Source organism: Tursiops truncatus, chromosome 15, assembly GCF_011762595.2.
Source record: "Tursiops truncatus isolate mTurTru1 chromosome 15, mTurTru1.mat.Y, whole genome shotgun sequence".
NCBI lineage: Eukaryota > Metazoa > Chordata > Mammalia > Artiodactyla > Delphinidae > Tursiops > Tursiops truncatus.
The window spans coordinates 36,921,579-36,940,869 of NC_047048.1; the positions used below are offsets into that span (position 1 = coordinate 36,921,579).

The 19,291-nt window shown below is 59.2% G+C and overlaps 2 protein-coding genes across 18 annotated transcripts in view; one reads left to right on the forward strand and one right to left on the reverse strand.

Moving 5' to 3' along the window:
- The window catches only part of IFT140 (intraflagellar transport 140), a 70,916-nt gene that overhangs the window by 38,586 nt on the left and 13,039 nt on the right, over nt 1-19,291 (forward strand). For all 17 annotated transcript variants that reach the window (XM_073792487.1, XM_073792482.1, XM_073792493.1 and 14 more), the window contains 3 exons: nt 17,961-18,138; nt 18,708-18,898; nt 19,188-19,283. In XM_073792487.1, coding sequence (XP_073648588.1) covers nt 17,961-18,138; nt 18,708-18,898; nt 19,188-19,283 — 465 coding nt within the window. The remainder of the gene's footprint in view (nt 1-17,960; nt 18,139-18,707; nt 18,899-19,187; nt 19,284-19,291) is intronic.
- On the reverse strand, nt 1,170-15,233 carry TMEM204 (transmembrane protein 204). Its single transcript, XM_033840670.2, has 3 exons — nt 14,345-15,233; nt 9,522-9,677; nt 1,170-1,916 (listed from the first exon to the last, which is right to left on the reverse strand). The coding sequence occupies exons 1-3, from the start codon at nt 14,619-14,621 to the stop codon at nt 1,672-1,674; spliced, it is 678 nt and encodes a 225-aa protein (XP_033696561.1). The 5' UTR covers nt 14,622-15,233; the 3' UTR covers nt 1,170-1,671.

Consider the following 19,291-nt stretch of genomic DNA (forward strand, 5'->3'; position numbering starts at 1 on the left):
AGTGGGAAGAGGAGGACGGGAGATAGGGCACCCCAGCAACCCTCGTCTGCAGTGATGGGTCTGTAACCCAGAAGCAGCCTGAGACCTGGTCTTGGTCCACAGCAAAGGGGCTTTTCCCTGCTGCAGGTGGGCAAGAGGCTTTTGATCAGGGAAGTGAAGAGTGGCTGGAGGCACTATCCGTTTCATAGGAACTCTATCACAGACCATAGGTAAGCACATGGCCCATGCAGTATACGTAGTCGTGTATGTAACACTGCTAAGACTGTACAGCTTGAGGTGCCCAGGGGAGGAAGGGCAGCCCTTTGGGTCCCCTAATGTGCCGACTGTACCTCTGCCCTGAGCTGCGCTTCTATCCGTGGTCAGCCCAGACGTGCTTTAAGTCATTCTCTGTTGCTTTATGTTTTTTTAAAGCAACAACCGGATCTACCTCTTGCTCTGACTAAAGACAAATTTCTGGGGCAGCGTGGCCTTCGAATTCCAGACTGGTCACCGCACATCGTCTGGGTAGCAAAGCTAAATGTTTCTTAAAGGGTTGGCCTAGCGTGGGGGCAGCAGCCAGACAGTGACCACCCCCACACCACGACCACGGACTTTGCACAGTGCCCACCACTGTCCCTCGTTTCCTGGGCTGGAAGATGCGCTTCGTGGCACGGGAACAAGCAGCTGCGCGCTCTCGGGGGACTGTCCTTGCGGGTGTGGCCGGGCAACCCAGCCCGGTCCCAGGGGACGTGGGCTGGTTTTGAGCCCCTGAGGCAGCTCTTAGGTGCTTGTGTTCAGCCTGGGGCTTAGTCCCTGCTACGGAGTCAGGTCCAGGGCTGCTGGCACCAGGCTGGTGCTGGGAAGGTCTTCTGTAGCCCACCAAGTTTGGCTGGATGCACTGAAGACTTTTCTAGGGAAAAAAGTGAATCAATCTCTGAAATTTTTTAAGCCAATAGACTTTTTCCTTCATACTGTGCCAACTGTGGACCTGCCGCTGTCCAGCCAGTGCTTAGGGTCTGTAGAAACGGGGACTTCTGAACGGAAACATGAGTGAGCCATGAGTGGTCCCCAGCGCTCTGCCCCCTGGCCTGTAAAATGTGTCAACCCTTCCTCTGACTGCTGACCCACAAAGCTACAGAAGAATAAGCTATATTCCTTCACCAGGTGGCAGTGTAATGGATAAACACAAGTTTTAAACCGTGGTAAGAGGTTTGTGTTTTATTTTAACTTAGGAAGATAATCAGGAGTAAATGGACATCACTAACACAGTCCTGTTGTAAAGCCGTAACCATCTGACTGTAAATTCTGAGTCCCTGGAGGAAGATCACGGACAGTTCAGAACTATTCCCTGTGTTCTGCTTTATCAAAGTAAATATGACCCAGGACGCCCCTCTTGGCAGATACAGAATAAATTACTCCTGGGCCAGGGCAGAGAGCGAGGTGGCTGCCATCCCGGACGTGCCTCTCCGGAGCTGGTCTCCAGGACAGGACGTGCGCGAGCGTGAAGTGGGCCGTGGCGGGGTTGGGGGGGTGGGGGTGGGACGCAGCCAGTATGTGGTCACGCCCTGTGTTCGTGTATAACGTAGTGAATGAGTGTCATACATGTGCTCTCATGGGAAGCCGCGCAGGCAGCGCCCTGCTTCTCAGATGGTCCCTGCGGTGGACGGAGCCCCGAGCGGCCTCCCGCCGCCCTCAGCACGGCGACTCCACGTAGTCATTGTCCAGCCCGCGGCGGAAGCGTGCAGTCAGGGAGCGGCTGATGACGATGACGCGGGGGGCCATGCAGTCCTCCCTCCTGTGCAGGACGTTCCAGATGAGCATGGCCGCAGCCAGGGTGGCCAGCAGGCAGGCCCCGATGTTCAGGTAGCAAGACCAGGACAGGTTGGTGTACGGGCCGATTCTGTAGAACGTTACCAGCCCGATGACCAGAACAAAACCTGCGGACGAAGGACAGGGTGAGACAGGGAGCGGGGGAGGCCGCGGGTCCAGCCGTGGGGCCGCTCCCGCTTCTCCTCCCACCCAACCCTGTCCTCCTGGGGCTGAGAGCCCAGCTCCACTCGGTGCTGGTGCCTTGGGGTCAAGCTGAATTTTATGGGACTTTTGGGTCTGGTGGCTGTTGCGGGGGCTGTCTGCTCAATCCTGACCCTGGATGGTCATAGGGGCTCACGTGCTTCCTGTGACCTGGCAGGTGTCAAGCCACTTCCTTGGCCGCCCTCCCCATGGAGGTGACACTGACACCCACTTCCCCACCCCGAACAGTCCAGCGGTAACTCCGTGGAAGGTCCGCTCTGGCTTATAAACGCCTAATTCATTCAAAGTGAAAGCAAACGCAGATATTTTCTAAGTCTTACCTGGAAACAACTCAGATTTGTATTTAACTTAGTTTGAATTCCTGTTTTTAAGAGTTTTCTTATTCTTAGTGTTTGCTTCCAGAGGAAATATTTTCTTTCAAAACCTGAGACGGCGGAGGGCCTGCACATTCGGGGTGGGGGGAGTGGGGGGAGAGCTGAACTGTGGCTGAATAGACTCGGCTGGTTCTAGAATGTCCCCCTCACCCACCCGGTCCCCTGCGGGTCTCCCTCCGTCCCCTCCTCTCTCCAGGTGACACGGGGGGGTCCAGGACTGTGCACAGCGTCCTGTGTGGACTCAGTTAAGTCGGCCATGTCCCCTCTCGGTCAGCTGTTAATACCGTCACATCGTCATTTCCATAGTTGTATCTTTAAGGAGCTCCAAAGACTTGATTTTATTAGTTCTTACAATAGGAAAACCAGGATTTCGCACCCAAGATCTGTCAGCTAGGCTAACAGGGCACTGAATCTGGGCTGGAACCCCTGATGGCTGGGACGGGGCAGAGGCCTCGCTCCCATCGCCCCATCCCACCCCGTCCTTCTGAGTCTTGTTGAAAGAAGGCACAACAAGCTCCCTGGCTGGCAAAAAATGCCCAAAGACATAGTGAAAACAAGGGAACACACAAAGTACTTTCATTTGCATTACACAAAACACAGGTCCTAACTCCTTCCCTCACTAACGCAAAACTCGGGTGGCACAAAATCATGGGCAGAGGATGTATGTACTCCTAGCTGGGAGAGAGGAATGCCAGAAGTTTCTTTTTGCCAGTGTGCATGACAAACAGAATTAGTTATTTTTAACAGAAAGGAAGTATCGAGAAGCTTTCCATGTATAAAAAGCTCCACAAAGTACCATAGAGAATTAGCACAGGGATTAGTCACCATCACCATTGTTTAGGACACGACCGGGGCAGTTAAATGTTTAATTCATACTTTCTGGAAGGCGCAGAAATGCTTCCAGAATGCTTGTGTTTCTAGAAAACTCCAGCCTGTGCCCCAGCACTAAGTCATGACACAGCTATTAGAATCGTCAGCGGGCATCACTGCTGCCCTTTGCTCCGGGGCCACACCAGGTCATACATGATCTGGTTTCCTGAGGAAAGCCAGGAGGCCACAGGGAGTGGGGGACCAGCATGAACAGATGTGCAGATGTCACAGTGCAGGGCAGGTGGAGGGGCTGCAGCGGGCAGTTCGGCCTGGCCAGAGCCCAGGGCAGGAGACGAGACAAGTCCAGGAGGGGCTGGGAGTCCTGTCTGGACCACGCTGGGCCCCCGAGGGCCTTTGTCCTCCTCAGGCATGTTGGGTTCCAAGAAATTGACTCACCCTGGTCACCACAGCAGAGGGTGGGGCTCCCTGGGCTACCTAGCCAAGGGGTTTGATGATCTCGGGGGAGTGGGGTCGGAGGAGCAACAGGCCACATGGACCAGCCTCCTGGCCTCAGCACAGATCTGCAGCGTCGTCCATCAGAAGGGAACAGGCGAAGGAACTGGGCTTCCGCACAGCCTCCAGGGCCATCGGCTATCTGACATGGGGTTGGTTTGCGTCACTGAGAACAGAAGACCTTGAATTTACTGCAAGGCCGTCCAGTGGAGACTTGGGAATTGTGAGACCCCGACCTGGACAGGGCCTGACTGAGGAAAGCACGGGGCATGCCAGCAGGGCACACACATGGCCCTGGGACCCGCGACCCACTCCCAGGACTGCGCCCGAATGAGACCCTGCTTGTCACAGGTCACAGGAAACATGACCGGGACCCCACATCAGAGCATCTGAAATGCGCGTCCTTGGAGACGAGATGCTGGGCCACGGGCCACGGGCCACGGGCCACGGGGGAGACACAGCTGCTCTGTGCTCGGTTCAGACAGGCCCAGCCAACGGGCGGCCACCACTGACCGGGGCTGGAGGCAGCGCACATGGGCTTCTCGGTGTCACTTGTGTGTCTCCTGAGTCCTTTGTACATAAGGTTCATAGTAAGGCAGTTAGAATATTCTAGAAGTGCAACTAACTTTACAGTCTTCTATTAACAAGCACTTCCTAAAGCGTGTCACGACTCTGGCCACGTGCCTCTCGTTGCCACGTTCCCACGGCTGCGCTGGTCGCCCTGTGGAGGCCGTAGAGGACACGCTTTAGCGTCTCCCGGCCCTCAAGACACGCCTGGCCTTGAGTCTTCTCACGCTGCGTGCTGGTCCCCCTGCCTTTCCTGGCACCACCATCCTGAGCTCCATCTGCCTGGTGGGAGGGCGCCTCCCGTCCTCCTGTCCTGGCCCCTGAGCGCTCAGTTGGGCAGTCACCCACCTGTTGATCCAGGTGCCCCTGTTTAGGATGAGGGCTGTGGGGGTGAGGGTGGGGGAGGCGCTGCTCCCTTCAGGTGGGGAACACCCACCCACTTGCCAGCGTCAGGGCTACTATGGTTCTTAAGATCACATCGTCCGTTTTTTTGGAAACGGGGCAGGCTGTTACTTTGTTGCCGTTTTACTCAGCTTATTAACTTCCTCCGTATGTTCAGCTGTACGGCCTACAATGGAGAAGACTCCTTCTTATGTCACAAGATGAAAGAAGTATGAATTCACATGTGAACAGACAGCCGGGCACAGCCGGGCACAGCCACCCACGTCTGCAAAACCAGCAGGAAGAGTGGTGGGGGTGACAGGCTGGGGGAGCGCGGAGCCTCTTGGAGGGACTTTTTTTTTTTTTTTTTTTGCGGTACGCGGGCCTCTCACTGTTGTGGCCTCTCCCGTTGCGGAGCACAGGCTCCAGACGCGCAGGCTCAGCGGCTATGGCTCACGGGCCCAGCTGCTCCACAGCATGTGGGATCTTCCCGGACCGGGGCACGAACCCGTGTCCGCTGCATCGGCAGGCGGACTCTCAACCACTGCGCGACCAGGGAAGCCCTTTTGCTTTATCTTAGTTCAACTTGGAACACGTACAGTCAGAGAAGGGATATGCTTCCCTAACATAAAAAAAAATACATTTATTCCTGCAGTAGGAAAATACAAAGAACTGACTGGAACAGTGGGCCCAGGGGCTGGGCCGTGGGTGGATGTCACAGTGGGGCTGGCTCAGGGACACGTGGACTCTGCCCTGGGCCAGTGGGGGCAGTGTGGCCTGAGCAGATGCATGGGATGTGGGGACCAAGCGTGTGCCACGCGGCAATGGCGGAAAGCCACAGAGACGCAGAGAGGTAACGGCTGCCTGCGCTGGCCGTGTGGGCACATCCTCCTGAAATCAAACTGGCCTTTTACTTTGATAAGTTTCTCTCGCCACCGCCAGCCTGAAGTGCAGTTTCTCCATTCTCCTGATGTTCAGGTCCCCTTTCTCCTGAATTTTTCAGTGACATCGCTGTTTGTACAGAAACGAATCTAAGGGGAGAGTTTTTAGCAAATGCACGGACTTCTGCACGTGGAGTCAATTCCGTCCTCATGAACTTGTTTCCAAAGCAAATAGTCCCTTTCTGTGAGCCGGCGGCTGTGGCGCTGTGGTTCACAGCGCCCTCTCCTCTATTCCTTCCTGCCGGCTTCCCAGGGCTCCACTGGCGGTCACAGGCCTTCCTCTGGAGTGGCCATCAAGCACACGCAGGGCCCACAGGTGGGAAGACCATGTGACTGAGCCCTGAGCCCTCAAGCATCACACCTGCCTCAGCATCCACAGGGCAGCGCTGGCCAAGGCCCTGGAACATGTACAGAGCACTCGAGGCTCAGCTGTGAGCAGCAGAAGGTGGGGACAAGTGCCTCCCCCTTAGGGAGAGAGTCTAGGGAAGGAGAAGGTGACACTCTCCCCAGGGTGCGGGGGCAGGACTGGGCTTGGGAAGTGGGCTCAGAAGACAGGAAAGCGAAGTGTCTGGCCCAAGCCAAGTGCTGCTTTATAGTAAAGCACAGAAAGTGGTACGTTCCTATGAGCAGGTTTGCGAGAACAGCATGATCTCCACCAGCTCACAAGTTGACAAGACAGACACCGTGCATCACCCCGACTGACCTTTGGGACGATAAAGTCAGCCTTCTCACGGCGCGGAGTAAGCGGCCCTTAGGGTGTAAGTTTTTCATCATAAGAAAAAGTCTTAGGATTTCCAGAAGTGGAGAGAGAAAGCCTGCAGATGTGAAGCCCACAAGGTCCACGAAATGCCGCTCTTGAAATCGTCCTGCTGGGTCTGAGGCGGGGTGGGCCAGGCTGGGGCTGGTGGACAGCTGCTGTGACCCCAGCGAACACAGTGCTTTCACAGAGTGTTCAGCTTATGGGTGGGGGTGGAATAAGGGACTGAAAGGACTTTTTTCAACTTTAAGGTAAATTAAAATCACACTCGGAAAATTCTGCAAAGAAATTGCAAACTATTGCATGCGGTGGCCTGAGTTCAGTAGAGCAAACCCGGTGAAACGGTTGGTAGTCACGCTGTTGCCCTGCAAGAGCAGCGTTTCCTGGGTTCTCCCTGGTGTCTGGGACAGCGTCCTTTGGAGCCACAGCCCTGAGAAGCGGGGGCCGCCCTTTCACAGACCCGGGCTGGGCATCACGCAAGCGTGGTGGAAACAGCCAGAAACGGCCGTGGGATGAATGGGCAAGCGGCCGGCCTCCTGTCTCCTCCCACTGGGGTGTTGCTCTCCGGCTGGTCCCGGCCTCCCGGGGAATCCGTGTGCTTCCCCCCTTCACGAGCACCTCTCTCCCCCCGCCCACCCTCTGGCCCCAGCACTGGGGACTCAAGGTTCCCTTGCATAACAGGTACCAGCAGGCATTTCCCCCTCCTGGGACAGGATATCCTGGCGCCCTTCAGTCTCTCCCTGACTGTTTAAAACAGACCAGAGCACAGGAAAAAACCTAACTCTAAAATTAGCAGTGTGATAGAAGAAAGGCACAGAGCTATGTTCTGTACTGTTTGTCAATGAAACAAGTCTAAACAGGGCCAAATGCATTTCCTTTTTGGGCACAGCAGACCCACTGGGGGTAACCGTCGGACACCACGGGGAGAGGGGGCCTGCGGAGGCAGAGGGACCATCTGAAGTGCCACAGGTGCTGCTCGGGGCTTCTGGCTTTTTCCGTGGGCCTCTGCCTGTCTGATGGTTTTTGGACAGAACCTGGTCCAACCTTTCCAGAGGCTGTGCTGGCCTGGAAATACTCAGGAAAGCAGCATGTGCCCCCAGCCCCCACTTGGCCAGGACAGCCCCTGACCCCCAGACCTTTGGCAGTGCCCCCCAACCCCCACCGACTGATGCAAGACAGTTTGATTTTAGTTAATGGGGGTTCCCCTGTTTCCATTTTTTTGTTGTGTTATTTGGAAACAATATTTTGTTCTGAAACAAGAGTTTACAGAAAGTAAGACGTCAGTTTTGACACCAAACCCACAATATTTTTTCTAATAATTCTGAATAAGTGTCTCAAAGAAGTTTCTTAAGAAATGCAATGACAGATTTGATCATCCTGCTAGGAGGAGTTACTTTCAGAATCAAGAGCTGTTACTTTTATTCCTTTAATGCCACTAAAATATCTGTTTCTAATCCAGCTTTTCCAATCACGTTGCAAAATCTTCCACTTCCTTCTTGAAGGGATGGAATTTCAGATGATCCCACGTGAGAGAGGTGGGTGGTTTCAGTGAGGCGAGGAAACTGCTTGATTTACAGCCCTAAGGTCAGCAGAGGGCAGGTGGGTGATTTTCCTACATGTGTGGCATTGGAATGTCCGTGTTTTTCCTCACAGTCCTAGAGGAGGGAGGAGGTGGAGGTCCGAGGTCCCGCTTCATGTACCTGGTTAACTCTCAGAATTGCCCCAGGCAGGGTGGGCATTACCCCATTTTGCAGTTGGGTGAACTGAGGTGTGGCTTTGCCCCGTTCACATGGCTGGTAAGCCGTAGGGCCGGACACAGTTCTGTTCTCCTGACATCAAAGCCTGCGCTCTTTCCTAGGCCTTGGCGACGCCCTCTGTCCTGCCCGGCCACAGGGAAGTGACTGGCCTTCTGTGAACAGGGCCTGTTTCCGAGTCCCACCCGGCACTTTCCAGCACGAGTGCTGCCAGCCTGTCAGCTGCATTCTGGAAATTGTGTTTCTCCAGGACGATGAGGGCCAGGATCCATTATTCCCCAAGTGATTCACTCGTATTTCCTGCCGTTCCTCCCGCCGCGTGTGTTGAAACTGCACCCTCATGGTTGGGACACTGCCTTCTCCACCGAGCCGGAGAGGCAGGCGGTGGGCTGGTGACGTCCTGGCCCTTCCTCTGTCCCATCAGCCACCCATCTGACCTTCCCCATAGGCAGCAGGAAACCTGAGCTCCCAGGTTCCCGTGATCATTAAACCTGGGCCAGTGAGGCAGGCAGAGGGAGAGGGGAAACCAGCACAGACGCCCCTCCGCTCTCTGGGGTGCCGGGTGGACGCTTTGGGGCTTCCGTGGTCATTGTGCAGAGCCTCCTGGAACAGTTCCATTGATCATCCACGGCGCTGCTGCACTCGCCCTGTGAAGACTACAGTGTGCCCAGGCCCTGCCCCATTTCAGCCTGCAGTCGCCCCCAGAGGCCGAGGTGGCTTCTGGATTGTTTGCTGATGGCCAAAGCCTCGCTGCTCTCCTCCACACTGCCCCCATCACGCTTTTCTGGCCCTAGTGTTGCATGTGCGTCCCTGTGTGCTTGGCGGGGTCCTCCACGCTTTGTCTGTGCTTCTTACAGGAGGGCCCTGCTCACCCCAGCCGGGCCCCAGGAAGCTGCATTTATAACCGAGCATGCAGGTCGCCGGCTGGGAACCATGTGTGCCCAGAACTCCCCGTCTGCTAACCGTTAGCCAGGAAGGCCATGGAGGCAGGCAAGGGGTCAGAAGGGCGCCCCCCTCTGCCCATGTGCCCAAGTGCCTGCAGCAGGCTGCTGCACCCTCATGGGAGGAGCGTGAACCCAGGCTGCCTGCCACACAGGCTACAGAGGGGCAAAGAAAACACCAGATGCCGAAGACTTTGGAAAGCAAAGCAGGTCACCGTGAGCCTTGGCACCTTGTCTTAGATGGGAAGGGCCAGGAGGCCTTGAGCAAACAGACAGAAACCCATCTGGTTGCACCTCAGTGCTCCACCCCTGTGTGTATTTCTGTTTTGCTGCTGCCCACAGTGATGGGTGGGGTGGGAGCGTGACCCACAGGGGTCACCATGACTTTAGAAGCCACAGCCAACCTGCCAGCCCTGACAGGAGCTGGGGATGCGGCTGCTCAGCCTGGCCGGGACCCGGGTGAGGATACTTACTTGCCAGCTGGAACGCAGCAGCCATGGCCTCCTCCCAGCACTGGGAATCGGGTGACATCAGGGGCAGGCCCGTCAGCCCCAAGACGAAGGTGAGCTGGCCTGCGGCAAGTGCCGCCGTGGCCACCAGGTTGCAGGCTCGCATCATGTCGAACTGCACTGTGAGGGGCCGGAGGGAGAGAAGCAGGCGGTCAGCACGGGCGAGACCGCTCGAGACTGGGCTGCCTGCCCCTCCCGGGACTCCTCCCTCCGTCTCAGCGAGTCTCACCACTCCCTTCCCAGCCCCCACCTGCCCCTGGTCCCTGAGCAAGGCATTTGGAGGCTGTGCACACAGGGCAGAAGGAGGATGGGGCAGCCCAATGCTTGGACTGCAAAGGTGGGGGCCATGGAGGTGTCATCAAGAGGCCATCAGGGGAGTCAATTTTCCCACCCATGTGCTGGAGGGCAAAGCCATCCACCGTGAAGTCAGGCCCCTTCCCTGTGGTCCTTCCATGCTGTAAAAGTGCCCCCCGCCCCCCAGGCTTCAAGTGCAGCGCTGTCTGATTCATGCTCTGCGGGCAGGTGGCATTCACATTTAGCGCTTGTGGAGTCCAGAGTCTCGTGGGGGCGTTGTGCCGCTTCCTGCCACGGAGGGTCAGCTCCTCCTGCCCAGGGGTCTCGACCTGCTGCTTCCCGCTGGCCTCCCTCCTGCTGTCCGGAGCTTGAGGGGTTTCACCCTTCCCAGATCCCAGGCCTGGCTCTGGACTGTGGTGCAGGAGCCTCGGGCTGCTGCGAAGTCAGAGCAGCCCTGAGGGTGGAGGGGCAGAGGGCTTCTGGAAGGAGAGCCTGGCACTGAGGGCCAAGGAGCATTCCCAGGCAGACAGATGGACGGACGGCGCCTCTGCCAGGGCTTGACGCTGCCTGTGACACTCTCGCCTGCTCCTTGCGCGGCCGCACATGCTCCGTGGACCTCACTGCCGGGTGACCGAGCGCTCATGTTCTGGGTTCTGTAGTCTTCAAAGTTACCACAAAGCATAGCTGCAGTCGCTGGGAACCCTGACCCTTTAAAACTCAGGGAGACGAGGAGCCGGGGGTGGGCGGTGCAGCCTGGTGAGCGCAGGGCTTCTGGCAGTGGTGTGGCAGCAGCTCCGGAGCAACTCGAAGAAAGGACAGAGGCTGGGCCGGAGAACAAAGTGGGCTCCCCGCACACAGGCTCAGACCCCTCCTCTCCCCCAAGGCTGGGGCGGCAGGGCTGCTAGCGCTCAAGATTTACAGAAACCTTCCTGGCTGCTCATGAGGTCTCGCGTCCCCGTGACCACACGTGGGAGCAGGAGGACACGCGGCTCCTCTGTCAGCACGGGGGTCCAGTTACTCGGGCCACAGACTCTGGAACACCAGCTGGCTTCCCATGGAGGCTGCTGTTCATCACACTCTTCCTGCCTTTTTCACGCTGTTTTCTTTGCAACAATTTTTACCCTTCAAACGCCCGTACAGAAGGTCCTGCTACTCTAAGAGGTCATAGAGTTTGGAAGTGGAGGTGGCCTCAGAGATGAGGGCTGTTAAAACGTGATGGGTGTTCACAACACAGGGCAGAACCTGGATCCATTCTGGGCCCAGGAATGTCCTTCCGGTTCCGGGGCCCAGCCTCACAGGCAAGGAAAGACGTGCACCAACGGGCTGGCCATGCCGGGAGTGTCTGCGCTGCAGTGTGTTGGTGCTGGCACCACGAGGCCCTGCCCTCCCGGTGGCCCCAGCGGCTCTGAGCGCTCAGGCCCATGCCACACACCCTGGCAGCAATCCACCCTCCAAGCATTCGAGCTGGGCCGCTGCCTAGTACTCAGTTGCCCGAGGCTGTAAAGGCTGAGGTGGCGGACTCTCCCCTTGGCCATGCCCCCTTTCCCAGCCACCCAGAGGGGACCAGTCCTCACTAGCACCCACCAAGCCTGGACGTTTGACGGGTCCTCACACTTGCTGTGTGCACGGCCTGGGCAGCAGCACTGGGCTTTGAGGAGCCATGAGAACGTGGCCGTGAGTGTCTGCTGGCTGGACAGTCGCTGTGCCCCTTCCCACCCCAGTGCCCTGTGAGGCTGCCTCCCAGGAGACAGCAGCGGTCACCCCAGGAGATTTAATTACGTGTTTATTCACATCCCCCCTGGCTTCAGGGCAAGGACACAGGTGCCCGACAGAATACACAAAACTTAGAGAGATGAAAAGTGGCAGAGAGAACGGGGGCCAGAAAGCAAGACTGACCCCGTCCTGGGCTGTGAGGTACCTCCAGGCCCCCACCTGATGAGTAACAAAAAATCACAGCGGCTGCACATGCCCAGTGAGCCAGCGTGGGGAAGGGCCTTGTCCTCGAGGACGGGACCTGGCGTGACATGGGGGCAGCTGGAGGGCCTGACCCAGGGTCGTCCCCTGACCCAGCATGCTCGGGACACCCTCACTAGAGCTTGTTACGTTGGGGGACGGTGGTGTTGGCCCAATGTGCCAAGTGGCTCTGGCTCAGCTCTGCGGGCTCTGCCAGGACTTGGGCACAGAGCCGGCAGGAGCATGGCTGCTGTCCCTGAGAGCTGCCCTGGCCACCTGCATCATGTCTGGGATTCTAGGGTGAAGCAACACGAGTCTCGCCCCCTCGGTACCCCCACACGGGGCTCGGGATGGACAGACGGAGGTGATTCCATGGTCGAGGCCACCCACTCCTTCTCCCTGTCCCTAGCCTGGCTGGAGGCTGGACCATCGGGGGCAAAGCCTGGGCTGAGGTTTTGCATGAGAGCTGATGAGACTGGGAGCTGGTTTGATTGAAGGGGGCAGCCCAGAAACCAGGCCAGAAGCCCCCAGCTCCGGAACCCCCAGGGCAGCAGTGCTCCGTCCCTGGGAGTTGGTGAGACATCTGCCAGCCCCTCTCCCTGGTCTCAGCCTCGTTCACGAGAAGCTCCAAAGACATTTCCCTTGTTCTGGGAAAACCTCTGATGCTCAGGGCATCATTAAAGGTCAGCTGCCACAAATGCCGTGTTATGGCAGGAGGATGTTTTAAAAGTTGTTCAGGGGACTTATCAGGTGGTCAGGGAGGGACAGCAAACGAGGGCAGGTGAGCGGTGCGCTCGGGACATGCAGCAGGGTGGCTGTGCGGTCTGGAGGCAGAGAGCGTCCCGGCCTGTGTCTTCCTGGCCTGACCTGACCCGACGCGGCTCAACAAGGGGGCGGGGGGGACGGATGCCCGGAGGGGGCACCTGTGCGGCATTGGAGGCCTTGAGCCCAGGGCAGGGGCTGGGCTGACGTGGGGCCTCCCCCCGGGGTGGGGGGTTGCTCTGTGGCGGGGGGTGGGGGGCGTGCAGTGCACTTGTGGGGTGGGAGAGGCGTGGCCTGCGCGGAGCCCACGCTAGAGCCCCAGTCACTGGCTTTCACTGCTCCTCAGGACAGACCTAGAGCCCAGAGGGACCAGTCTGACCGGCAGGTCACAGCGACCCAAGTTCAGCTGACCTACCCAGCCCCCCACAGGCCCCTGATCTGAGAGCTCACAGAAGCTCATTGATTCATTCAGGCTCTTCGCCCTTTTTTGTTTGTTTTGTTTTGTTTTTTTGCGGTACGTGGGCCTCTCACTGTTGTGGCCTCTCCCATTGCGGAGGACAGGCAGGCTCCGGACGCGCAGACTCAGCGGCCATGGCTCATGGGCCCAGCCGCTCCGCGGCATGTGGGATCTTCCCGGACCGGGGCACAAACCCGTGTCCCCTGCATCGGCAGGCGGACTCTCAACCACTGTGCCACCAGGGAAGCCCCGCCCTTTTTAAGGGAGGTTGTGGCTCTCTGCTTGCAAAGGGTGGGGGCGGGCTGGCAAGCCAGCCACTCCCGATGAAAGACACCCCCAGGCTGTGCTGCGAGGGGGTCCACGTGCAAAGACGGGTTCACATCCCCTCGGGGACCTGAACGGAGCCACACGCCTCCTGCAGCCTCAGTCTCTTTGCCTGTGAAGTGGAGGCAACATCCCCCCACTCCCATTCCCTCGTGGGTCAGGATTCTGAGGGCCATCACGCCTGAGTTGAGTGAGGCGTGCCCTCTGGAGCAGCCAGCAGAGGCCTGGCCAGAGCCACGTTTTCCTAAGGACAAGTGGTGTATTCAGAACAGGTGATGTGGTCTACGTGTTAGACTCTTGTCTGCAGTTTTAAAGGGTCGTCACTGGGGAGACCTTTGCCCATCAGCTGCTGTTGCCATGTGTCTACACATTAGGTGACAAGCGTTTCATATTTATGAACCTTCCTTCCCGTACACTCAAACCCTACCCCCCTTTCAAAGTCAAGTTCCCACTTTTCAGAGCTGTAATGGACCCTGTGCCGGATGTGACAAACCAGACAGGACCACTGGGCAGAAGGGAGCCAGGCCCCTGCTCGCAGGAGTCGGCTCTTCTCTGCCCTCTGAAGGCCATCAGTCTCCCAGTCTCTCCTGGGCATCCCACCTACAGGCGGTTCCTGGAGCGTCTCCCTCTATGCTGCCCACTGCATTAACGACCCTGACAACTGTGGAATGAAGTCCAAACCCAGCCGCATGTTTTTAAGCTTCTTGTTTATTTTACTCATTAACAATCTTTATTTTCCACCAGGAAAAACATATTTTCCTTGCTTTGGTTAATGTATCCGTACTGTAGCTATGCATGACGGCAGAGAGAAAGCCCCCTCCTGCACAGGAAGAATTCTGTACCAAAGGGGCCGGAGCAGGGTGGGCTTGGAGCTTGGGGCTCGCTTGGGTCCCCAAGAGCCAAGGTTGCCCCTGTGAGCAGAGCACCCATCACCCGTCAGCAGATGTGCCTGCATCCACAGCCGCTTTAAAGGAGGAAGGAAAATAAGCAGACTTACGTTTGACGGTGCCTCGCGACTCCTGGAAGCCCGCTGCCTCGGAGCCCCAGCCCAGGGCCTCGCAGTCCCGCGCGTCCGCCTGCCCGGGCCTGGCCCCCGGGCTTGGCCCTCCCCTGGCCCTGTCCAGCCAGCAGGACCGCCACAGCCCCACGCTCCGCCTGCGCCCGTCCTCCAGCGTCTGGTACACCCAGTTGGGGGTGAAGGCCGCCGCGTTGTTGAGAATGAGAGAGACGAGGGCCACCAGCACGGCCGTGGCCACCACTTTCTGGACAGTCATTGCGGACTGCGGTGCCGTCCCCTTGTCGTGGAGAAAGTCCCAGTCCCAGTCGGTCAGCTGCTGTCACCAGGGGTGGCTAGAGGACATCACCGCTCATGCTTGGAGGTGTCAGGAAGGCCCATGCGACAGGTGCGGGGGCGCCCGCCTCGCGGCCCTCCTTACCCTCCTTCCTGCACCTGGAGCAGGGCCAGGCCTGAGCTGAAGCCTTCCGAGCTGCCCATCCCGGGGAGGAAGCAGGGGCACCAGCGAGAGTCCAGAGTCGTGAGCGCGCCGTCTTCCTGGGAGGAGGAGGAGGCGAAGAGAACAGAAATCACTTGCAAGGCAGGCAGCAACGCGGGGTGCCTGGGCCTCACTCTCAGGACCAGTGCGGAGCAGGGCTCTGAGCAGGGCCGCTGGGAGCAGCACAAGTGAGCCACTGGGGCCTCCGCTGCCTGAGCCCCTTCCCGGTGCCTCCGCCACCCAACAGCTGGTCCTGGAAAGCAAACGGGTTGCTGCAGGGATGCGCGTGCGTGTGTGAGTGAGTGTGTGTGTGCCTCGCGCCTGCGTTTTCCCCCTGTCTCTCAGCAGAGAGGAAATGGTTGTTTTTGAGGCTGTTTTTGGTGAGCTGGAGGGCGTAGCCAACTGCAACAAATAGCAGCCAGACACTAACAGGATGTGTTTCCTGATAGGAAAGGCAGGGGGGCCTTCTTCTGGAGGCCTGCTCCGGGACCCTCCCCCGCCCTCCCCACCTTCCCTGAAAGTGGAGGCCAGGGATGCCGGCCTGGCAGGCCCACAGGCCCCGCTGTCTGTCTCGACCCGGTGGCTCGGGGCAGGCAGGGCGCTGGTGACCAGTCGCCCACCTTGGGGACTGGGCGTCCCCCAGCCATCGGTCACTCCCCCAGCATATGGGTGCCACGCACCCATAGGTGCGCAGCAGAGAAGGGCCAGTGTGGTGGGGAGGCCCCCTGGACTCCTCCACCTCCCAGCTGAGACCCTCACCCATACTTGGAGACCTGCCAGAACAGGCCATCGTCCTTGAGGTGCAAGAGGCTGGGTTCTGGACGAGCCGTGCACCCGGCGAGGCCTGAGGGCCTGGGCCCTGTCTGCTGCTGACGGGGTGTGTGTGGGCAGCAAGGGCCCAGGTCCTGCACTGGGTGCCCTGCCCTGTGTCGCATAAGCCGTCAGGCTGAGGGGCGCTCAGAGAGATAGTCATCTGCTCTGCTCAAATCCTCTGGGCTGCGACTCATTCAGCCTGGGCCTGTGCTGAAACCAAACTGGTCGGCCCTGGAAGTTCCCGCCCCAAGTTTACATTCCTAAAAGGCAGAGGGTCTTTGGAGAATCAAGGTTCTCAAGAAACATCTGTCCATCAGCTCCCGGAGGAATTTTATGTCCTTTGGATTTTTCCCACCAGAGCTTGTAGCAAACGTGTCAGCTGAGTTCTTGCCACTTTCCCTCTTCCCTCGGCTGTGCCAGAAGCGGGGTTGCCCCCCTGCTCCCCCTGCTCTCACTCCAGCCGCTCTGTGGGTGGGGAGGCATCTGGGGGTCTGTCAGCTCAGAAGACCCTGTGGGAGGGCACCCACTCTGAGGACTAGGGCTGGGGCTCCTGTGCACACAGTGCAGTAGATCGCCTCGAAAAGGAAGTTTTCCTCAAAGTTTCCATTAAAAGAGCGTTGATTTCCCTCCTTACTCATTAGAATCGCTTATCCTGAGCCAGTCTTTAAGTGGCTAATTTCCGTTGAAAAGCAAGCAGGGGGTTTCAGGAACTGTAGCCCCTGCTTTGCTTGTCCTGGGAACAGCCCTTGAGCCATCCAGCTCTCTCCCAGGCTGGGCGGGGAGCAGGCCGGGCCACCTGCTGGGGCTCCTATCGGACCAGCCCCCAGCCTCGGGCTTGGGTGGAGTGGACAGCTGGGCTGGGGAGGGGGAGGGTGGCCGGCCTGGGAGCAGACCTTGAGTCAGGATGACCGAGTCCTCCAAGGACCCCCTCATCCATCGTGTGCCACCCCAGGGGCCCTTCCTGTTCTCCGCGGTCCAGGTCTTTGGCCCTGTCAAGGCCTCCCCTGCTCCTTCACGCGGACCAGCAGCAGTGTTGTCTTAGAGCAGAGACACACAGGAGGTTTGGACACAGCGTGTGTGCCGCTTGGTGGGACGTGAAGCTGGGAGTAGTCAACCACTGCTCCGTCCCACCAGGGTCTCCACAGAGCAGCCCAAGAGGAGGGTCCTCTGGCTCGCTCTGGGAGCTTCTCAGAGGACAAGTCTTTCCCAAGCGTCAGGCCGCTCGGAGCCCATCTGCCCCTCACTTGACAGGGTGCAGACGCTACCAGACAGCAGGAAGCGCTCACGGCTCTGGCGGGGACTAGGCGGGTGTCCACATGGACTTTCGGTTGGATGCACAGACCCCAGGACTCACATGGGGTAAAGCTGCCCACGGAAAGGCTGTTGGGAGTGGCTGGCACCCTGCTTCCACGCTGCTCGCCCAGGGGCTCCTTGAGAACGGACGGGTGGAGTCCGCAGTGACTCACGCATCCTGAGGGCCACCAGCCGCTCGCATCCCAGAAGTTACTTACTGGTCTGTTCTCAGGGCTCTGGGGTCATCAGGGGATGAAGCCCCAGGAGGAGGGGCCCCAGGGCATCCTCCCTCCTGCCAGCATCTTTTCTCAGGGAGGCCGTCCTGGGTCTGAGGTTGTCCTGGGACCTGCTAGGGGACGGGCAGGAGCCCCCATCAGCATTGGAGGGAGAGAGATGCTAGAAACCTCCAAACAAGGAAGGAAGAGCCTGGCCCAAGCCTGTGCCAGGGGTGTCAGAGGGCAGCTCTGCAGGTCCGCCCCCGGGCCCCCCGCCTCCATTCAGCACATGGCAGGGCCCACCTGGGTGTCATGCTTGTCCTTGGAGTTGGGGGACCCCACTCCCCGCCTGACCCAGGGGCTCTGTGTGAGGGTGGAGGGAGCACTAGGAGTTCAGCCTGGGACAGAGGTGCCAGGTGCCGGGGGGGAGAAGCAAGTGTTCACTGAGGGGCACGGTGGGGCCTGGCAGCCTGCACAAGACACTCTCCGGGGTCTTCACGGGACCCCTTGTGGCCGAGGGAGGGAGCCTGCTCAAGGAGCAGGCCCCAGGGCCAGCCGTGAGAGGTACACCAGCCCCTGCACCCCTGGGACACAGGTGTCTCACCCGTTTTCTTCCCGGGAGGCCATGTGGGTCCCAGTTTGCCACGTTGCTCTGTGGGTGAAGCTGTTGGGCTCGCACACGGCCCCCTTCTCGGAGACCATGTGTCCAGCTGGGTCCCCGTGCTGCCTGGCACGGGTCTTGCTGGGGCCCGAGTCATGGGAGCGGCAGCTCATTGGAGCCACGTGTCCTTCACTGCAGCGAGGCTGTCTGGGAGAACATGGCGCGCATGTGCGTGAAGACTCAGCGGCTGGATGTTGCCAAGGTGTGCCTGGGGCACATGGGCCACGCGCGCGGAGCCCGAGCGCTGCGGGAGGCTGAGCAGGAGCCAGAGCCAGAGGCCAGGGTGGCCGTGTTGGCCATACAGCTGGGCATGCTGGTGAGTGGGCACCACCCCGATGGGCAGGCCAGCCTCCCACACACAGTGTGTGCTTGTCCGGGCCCTTGGGTTGCAGGGAACAGAAACCCCCTCAAACAAGCTGAGGCCAAAATGGGGGTGGGGGGGAGGGAGCCCCCTGCAGAGCCCCCGAGGCCACCCCACTCCACGCCGGTCCCCTCCCTGCCTCCTGCGTGTTTGCGGAGCTCACGGCCCCTCGTACCCCTGTGGCCCAGAGAGGCCGATGGAAGTCGCAGGAGATGCAGGCCGAGTGGCCGGGCACAGCTCACTGTCGGGCTGGGGACAGTCGGGAGCAGACACCCACAGGTCTGATGGGGTCTGGGTGGAGCTCAGACCCACTGGCTGACGGGCAGGCCTGCCCTCTCCAGTGTCGTCTTGACCATCCCCGCCCATGCCCCAAAGTGTCCATCCCACCCAGGGTGTGTTGTGGTCTCAGTCGTGGGCGGGTTGATGGCCTGGCTGCCCTGCCGCCTGCCACGGTGGATCCCTGGTGACTTTTGGCTGCCGTTGGGGGCATCGTCGGCGCCAACAGGCACACTTCCTTCCCTCAGGAGGATGCGGAGCATCTGTACAAGAAATGCGGGCGCTACGACCTCCTCAATAGGCTCCTGCAGGCAGAGGGCCAGTGGCAGAGGGCCATTGAGGTGGCTGAGCGACACGACCGCGTGCACCTGCGCACCACCTACTACAATTACGCCCGGCACCTGGAGGCCAGCGGGGACTGCAGCCTGGCCCTCAGCTAGTGAGCACGGGCGGGCAGCCAGGACCTCTTGCCTCTGCTGCCCCAGTGAGGGGGCCTCGGAGGTTCTCAGAGGAAGATCCAGACCAGCACCATCTTGGTGGGAGGGCTTTGGGGGGGCCTGAGCTCTGTGCTTTAGGAGGACCTGCCAGGCTCTGGGTCTCTAGGCCGCAGCGCTGGTCGGGCCTGTGCCCACCGGACAGTGCTAGTGGTGGAGCTTTTAGTCGGGTGCACAGGCCATTGAGCTGCAAGCTGAACCAGGGAGTGAGCGGCGCTTTCTCTTCTCCCGCAGCTACGAGAAATCAGACACGCACCGCTTCGAGGTGCCACGGATGCTGGCGGAGGACCTGCAGGCCCTGGAGCTATACATCAACAAGATGAAGGACAAGTGAGTGG

Excerpts from the sequence above, each read along its gene's own strand:
- TMEM204 (XM_033840670.2), bottom strand. The coding sequence starts at position 14,621 with ATGACTGTCCAGAAAGTGGTGGCCACGGCCGTGCTGGTGGCCCTCGTC. Across the intron at positions 9,678-14,344 it reads GTCGCGAGGCACCGTCAAAC|TGCAGTTCGACATGATGCGA; the intron begins GTAAGTCTGCTT and ends GGCCCCTCACAG. Across the intron at positions 1,917-9,521 it reads TGCTGCGTTCCAGCTGGCAA|GTTTTGTTCTGGTCATCGGG; the intron begins GTAAGTATCCTC and ends CTTCGTCCGCAG.